This window comes from Papaver somniferum, chromosome 3 (genome assembly GCF_003573695.1).
Source record: "Papaver somniferum cultivar HN1 chromosome 3, ASM357369v1, whole genome shotgun sequence".
NCBI lineage: Eukaryota > Viridiplantae > Streptophyta > Magnoliopsida > Ranunculales > Papaveraceae > Papaver > Papaver somniferum.
The window spans coordinates 87,505,596-87,512,773 of NC_039360.1; the positions used below are offsets into that span (position 1 = coordinate 87,505,596).

A 7,178-nucleotide genomic window follows, 5' to 3' on the forward strand; every position below is an offset into this window, starting at 1 on the left:
TTTTATCATATTGACCACATATTGAGTGTTAGGTCGAACATTCTCAAACACTTTCTTGCATCCGCATTTCCATGTTTGACACATCACAAATCCAAACCATTCTACAATACTTATTTTGGTGCTTCTTTACATGCTTCAAAACCAATCATTAGACTGAGCATTTGTCATGTTCATGTTAGCACTATTCATCACAACATTCCAAACATATTGAGTAATGAGAAGTCATTGCATAATTTTAAGATAATTATTACACAACGGACAATTGGCATCAATGTTGTTACCAAATCTAACTAATCTTTCACCCACAAGGAGGCAGTTTTGGAAACATTTCCAAAAAAAATGCAAGATACTACCATGAAGTTTAGTTTTCTAAATGGAATTCCAGGATATGGGGACAATTTTACAAAACCTCTATCTTGATTTCTATCGTTAAGAATAGCCTCATAAGCAGACTTAACAGTGAAAACAGTAGTAAAATTAGAATTAGGTTGTCACCTAAGATAATATTGACCAACAACAGGAATTCCAATATCCTAGGTTTTTCCGATCAATTAATTGAGACACATGAACCATATTAGATGAAATAAATTGAGAGTGTACAGATGGAATCCATCTATTCCTTCAAATATGGATAGATTTTTCATCAGTAACTTCCCGGCATGCATATTTCTTAATTATCTCAAGGCCCTTAGAAATGTTATTCCGAATCTAGGACCCATTAGTAGTTAGGCTACCAGACAGGGGATCAAAATTATGATAGTATTTCCCACAAAGAATTTTGACCCACAACGCATCCTAGAATGCAACATTCTCCAAGTTAATTTAGATAATAAAGCTAAGTTCATTATTTCATATTGTTTGATATGTAAACCGCCAAGTATTCTAGGTTGAGCTACATCTTTCCATCTCTTAAGATAAAACACCTTTTTTTACCTTACTTTTTATTCCACCAAAATCTCATTTTGATAGCACCCATTTTGTCTGTCTGAGTTTTAGAAATGGGAAAAACATACATATGGTGGGATGCTAACCTACCTATGACAGATTGAGTCAGGATAGTTCTGTCTGTAAGCTTAAAAAATTCAAGCAGCAAGCCTACCGGGCTGCCACCATATCTATCAAGCAGATTAGAAAAATACTACACTTTGCTTTTTTGAAGAAGAAGAGGTACTACAAAATACTTCTCATTAAGAGCATGTTTCTTAATGAAGAACTCATTCCTAGTACCATCAGGAACACCACTGCTAACATCATACCAGATTATTGTAGTGGATAGACTGATCTGAAACACATCTAAATTGCTCAATAAAAGCAAGTCATGTGGTGAAACAATTTCACGTTCCAAATTCCATGCCACATCATCACTTGGAATAGATCATGGAAATGCAAGTCTAATGGTGGAATCCAGCAAAACGCTAAAAAGAATAGCACTTTACGCCAATCATTTAGCGTTTTTCGACTTCTGTATATCACAGTGAAATACGTGTGTTCTTCTCCCGACTTCTGAAATGTGAAGTAATAATTAAATAACAAGTAACAAATGATATCCCACCATGTCTAGATCCTTTTATGAGTAGACATTAAAACTATTTGACACATGTTTTTTCAGTCACTTTTTATTCACAAGAAACTAAGTAGAGTAGCATCTGATTGTCTAATGACGTCATGATATAGATAAACTATGGAAGATGACTCGGAAAAAAATATGGATGATACCAATTTGGAAGCTATTAGATTTTACATTCCACAATTTTTCTATACTTGGAATGGCTTGAATTCCGTCATAAAACCTGCTATAATGTTTACCTGATTTCTGGCTTCTTGGGGATTGGCTCTAGCAAATATGGGACAATCATATGCAAAGAAATTGGACCTTTCTTTCCTCTGTACGTTCATTCACAAAGAGAGTACTGAGCCACGTATTGCTTTCTCTAAAACTTGCACGTGAGAGAGACCCGGTTCAGCTAAAAAAAAAAACAGGTACCCTTTCACACGACCCGGTATTCGTAGTTAACCAAAGGAGGAGGCATTGTTTAACCAAAAAGTGTTCTTCTGTTCGTCTTTACTTTCTTTCTTTACAAACACTTGCAGCGGGGATTTGGCGATCTCTTTCTGTAACACCTGCACATTCATTACCTTAGATCGGAAACCATGGTAAGTCAATTGTTTCACAAATTACATATTTGAAGCTTAATTTATAGATCTCTTGGAAAAACAATAGTTGGAATTGAAATTCTCTTACACATTCACGTTGCTAGAATAAATTCAGCCCTAATATCAAAATCTGTCTTTCTGTAATTCCCTTATCATTGATCGATCTATTATTTCGTAAATCTATTGAGGAAATGACTCAAACTCAGTGATGTTATGATGATTCGATCTTTTTTTTTTTTGACTGCTCGATCTTGGATGCTTCATAATTTTTGAAATGGTTGCTTTAGATCCTATAATTTCTTTACATTAGAATCTTGCACCATTTTAAGCTCAATTTATAGAAATTGTAACTATGACGTTTGAATCCCTAGTGATATTAATCCCTTAAGACACTTTTTTTTTTTTTTGAAGAAACTTGTTGTTGGTTTTACATGATAAAAGAACCATCTTTTTTCGACTGTTATATCGAATTGAGAAGGCTTACAAACTTCTTTTGTTTCGATAGTTACTTTTTTGGCTTACACGCCCAATAGCGGCAAATGTGTGAGTAAATAGGGGCATTGGATGTTGTGAACGATTAGCAACTTGTATATTTATGAACAAAAGTTATTGTTTTGAAAGAATCACTGAGACTGTTGCAATAGGGAGTATGTTTTTTCATTCTATAGAATCTTGGGGTGTATTACTCAAAAGCTTATACCTAGGGGATGAAAATATGAGTTAGCTCATGACACTGATATTCGGATTCCTGAACACCTATTCTAAAGCAATTTTGTAACATGAAATCAGTTGTGTTTAGAGCATTTAGTTCGTACGTATTTAGTAGTCTTGCTTACATATTTTGATTACTAATGAGCCACTGCGGTTTTCAGGCACACTGTTGGTGATTTTACATTTCATCCTGTATTAGTGGCATTTTAGCGGGGAAATAGGCCATATGTTTGCATTAGCTGTGTAAGAGACTATTTTAAGTCATTTGTAGCTCTTCACATTAATTGCTCATATCTCTATGCTTTTCAGATACACTTTGTGCTCCTTATCAGTCGACAAGGAAAAGTGAGGTTGACAAAATGGTATTCACCATATTCCCAGAAGGAAAGAACTAAGGTACTTTTTGCCCCACATCTTCTAATTCATCTTGAGTGCAGTTTTTCCAGAAAGCTCGGTTTCTGGTGATGCTTTTTTCCAAATTTTCAATAATAAAAAATAGATGTTTTCCTAGATGGCTTAGAATGGCAGAGTATCAGAAAAAAATGTCTATGGAAATTGAAGCTGCCTTATCAATATACAATTATGTATATGTACATAGTGTCCATTTATGTTGATAACTGTTATAAGCGTGAAATTATGTCTTATGATATTTGTTTAGAATTTGCTGTTTATTTCATTTTAAGATTTTTACTTCATTGCTGCATGCTTTGCAGGTGATTAGAGAGCTTAGTGGAGTGATTCTTACACGAGGCCCTAAGCTCTGTAATTTTGTAGAGTGGAGAGGGTACAAAGTTGTATATAAAAGGTATGAATTTCTTGTGTTCCAATTTATAACTGCTTTTTCATTCCTGTTAGTATACCTTCTACACAGTTGTAAAAGAGACCTCATCTTTAACTTGTAGAACACCAACATTTATTTTTTTATTACAAAATTGTAAACAGATATGCCAGCCTTTACTTCTGCATGTGCATTGATGAGGATGACAACGAACTAGAGGTCCTTGAAATAATACATCATTTTGTTGAGATACTGGATCGCTACTTTGGCAGTGTGAGTAAACATGATTTGCTTAATTTTAAGTACCTTGTTAGCATCATGTTTTCATCCTTAAAAGAGTTTATAATGTCTTCTTCTTTCTGATTCTTTATTAGGTATGTGAGTTGGATTTGATCTTCAATTTCCATAAGGTACACTCTTAATCTGTTTTATATCTTATTAGTGCTCATGTCATGGATGGGTACATATATCACATTTTGCATGTTTGTTGGTACAATTTAATCTCTTTATCACCTTGGCATGTTATCTGAGAAGAATTAGCAAAAAAACCTATATGACTACCGATTAATTAGTATAATTGGTAAGCCAAGAGTCACATTCTTTATATCATGGACATCCCTTTTTTCTTGTTTTTATGCAGGGAATATAACTAATTTGCACCTTTTTTTTTCTTCCTTTTTGACAACCAATTTACACATTTTTCATATCACTTCCTTTTTTATAAACCGCAACAGGCATACTATATCTTGGATGAGCTTTTGATTGCCGGGGAACTGCAAGAAACCAGCAAGAAAACAGTTGCACGACTTATTGCAGCACAGGTACTAGTGTTTTTCAGCTGTTATGAATGGATTTCCAGAAGATTGCTATTTTTTGTTGATCCGAATTTGATGTTTCCTGCAGGATTCATTGGTGGAGACTGCAAAGGAGCAGGCTGGTATAATCAGTAATATTATTGCCCAGGCCACAAAATAGTCTTCCCAAGTTTGGTCTTTGTTTATAGAATATAACGGATCTTTTGCAACCTTCTGTACTATTTTAATCTTTTCTGACGGTTTTTTTACTTTTACTTTCTCATTTTAAGCAATCCTTTGTATCATCTGAGTGTTGGTTGTTGTCAAACTGGTGGGAGCTATAATTAGAAGTAAAACATGAGGTGCTTATTTTTCAAACCTGATGCAAAAACTTTTATAGATGAACAGGTGAAACTATAATTAGTAGGGCGCATTTTTGGTGAATTAGGTTGCCTTGATTGTTTCGCTTACATGGAGCTGAATCATGGTTTACTTGTGCGGCTGTGCCACTTAACTTTTGGATATATTTGCTTTCCAGGAGGTCGGGAGCTTTTATCAAAAAAAAAAAAAAATGAAAATGAAAAAAAGAAAAAAATGAGAATGCCATTTTTCAGTGGATACATACACTATGCAACCATTGTTTAGTGGATACATACACTATGCAACCATTGTTTAGTGGATGCATATACAATATAACATGAAACCATGTTCTGTAGGTTTTCATATTCTTAAAAATTATGGGTCTCGGAATAGACTCGACAATAACAGTATCACTGTATGTTGGCATGAACTTAGTTCCTGCTGGTGTTTTCCGTTAAATTGTAATACTGAAGGCCTAAAGTCGGTCACCTGCATGCAATAAGGAAGATGAGAGGACGTGTCAAGCTATTGCTGGATTTATCTCTCTTTCAGTCACCATTATACTTCCAACTGCATGATCGAGTTGGAATATTTACTAACATGGAGCATTTCCAACAGCATGATCGAGTTGTCATGCCTATTGATGCGGCAGGTGAGTCGTATACTAAATTGAGCTAAGCTTATAGATTCAACTCCAAGGCAATACATTGCCATCTGAACACTGAAGTTCGCAAGCAAAATGGATGAGTTCTCCAAGTTTTTTGGCCCTGCTATTTTCACTCTTCCTTATCTGTTTCCTCTCTATTGTTGCTCAAGAAAACTAGTCAAGCTTTCCTTGGATCCGTCCCATCCCTGACAAGAAACTCGAACTGTTTACTTTGTATGGCTTACTGAGGTATTTTGTTCACTCGGTAGAGGTTTTCCTTTATCGACGGACCTTGCTTCTCAAATCTCAAGTACTTCGTGACTTGTTACGACAAAAACATTGAGTATATTCTTAAATCTGATTTCAACAAACAAAAAGAAAATCCTGGTTGGAGTACTCATATAAATGAAATATCCTCTCCCTTCATGATTTTTTTTTGAAGCATGCATATTATTAATAAAAATTAGATTACAGTTTGCCGTGGGTATGTGGTACCCACGGAGTCCTGAAATAAAATGTGACTAATAAAAGATGGGATTGCTAGGTCCCATATTTTGGTTGATGAATTTCCTGTTTGGCTTTCATGTGCTGCATGATTGGCCATTCCGTCGGTTGCTTGATTTCCTTCCTGTAGTTGTGCTGAATAGCAGCTTGAGGGATCTGTCGAAGTCTACTTTTTATTTCTTCAATCATTCCTTTTATGTGCCAAGGTGGGGAGCAGAGGAGGTGATGAACCGCAGAAGGTTCTCTGAGTCGGTTTCAAAGAGAACTCTTGACCATTGTCTTTCTGTTGCTATTCTTGAGCCAATAGCATAGCCCAAGTTTCTGCAGTTAGTGGCGTCGCAATCAACTGGCCCTTGCAAATGCCATAAATTCAAAGATGCAATTGTGACAAAAGATCCAAACACTATAGATATAACTAAAAAATTGATTTAATTATATAGCTAACAGTATTGGGGTGAGAGAGGCTCGAACTCTCGACCTCGGGATTTCTCTTAGCTATGAGACCTACGCGCTAGCCAACTGCGCCACCACCCCTTTGTTATCTAGAAATTAACATTTAGTCCCATTTTTAATGGGCTTTGGACGCTCTAGTCCACCCCTCTCAAGCCTGGTACTCTCTAATCCAAATTTACCAAATCTCAAACGAGTTGGTCCGTATTTGAACGATTTAGTCCAAAATTTATTTTTTTAGTGACAAAACTGACCTTCATGTTGAAACCAGGAATACAGTTACGCATCTAATTCATTTCTTCATCTTCCTGTGACAACAAAGCTCTGCAGCGAAAATGATTTAGGTTTAGTTATTCTTCGCGTTTCGGCTCGATTATCAGGAGTTTTTTAACAATTTTAGTTTGTATATGAGATCTAAGTCAGATCATCGAATATCTCCACAAAATCTACCAGATCTCAGGTAATTCCAGATCCTTTTTTTCCAGTTTTTCTGAAAATCTTAGGGTATAGTTTGATTCTTTGAGCTTTTGTTCGATGATTCCGAGAACTAAAGATAATGATCTAACCAATTCCATCTTTCTTTCTCTATTCTTCTACATTTTGTAAATATTTCCAAATTGCCGATTCTCTTGTTAAATAGGTTCAATATTCTTAAATATTCCATCACCTAAATTTCTTTGTTTTGTTTGAATTTTACCAATCTGTAACGTTTTTTTGATTCAATAAGCGGTTACTTAATATTTTGTTGTTAGAGATAAATCGGTCATTGATCATTGACGTA

At 35.2% G+C, this 7,178-nt stretch overlaps 1 protein-coding gene and 1 non-coding gene across 2 annotated transcripts; one reads left to right on the top strand and one right to left on the bottom strand.

Annotated features, from left to right (window-relative positions):
* The first annotated feature begins 2,003 nt into the window (after positions 1-2,003).
* On the top strand, positions 2,004-4,881 carry LOC113356744 (AP-1 complex subunit sigma-1-like). The gene is made up of 7 exons (XM_026599952.1): positions 2,004-2,154; positions 3,175-3,261; positions 3,579-3,670; positions 3,808-3,916; positions 4,018-4,053; positions 4,378-4,464; positions 4,547-4,881. Exons 1-7 carry the CDS (start codon positions 2,152-2,154, stop codon positions 4,616-4,618), a joined length of 486 nt encoding a protein of 161 aa, XP_026455737.1. The 5' UTR covers positions 2,004-2,151; the 3' UTR covers positions 4,619-4,881.
* Positions 4,882-6,397: 1,516 nt separating this feature from the next.
* Positions 6,398-6,481, bottom strand: TRNAM-CAU. Its single transcript is given in 2 exon segments — positions 6,398-6,433; positions 6,444-6,481. It is a non-coding gene; the product is annotated as a tRNA-Met (tRNA).
* Positions 6,482-7,178: the final 697 nt, after the last annotated feature.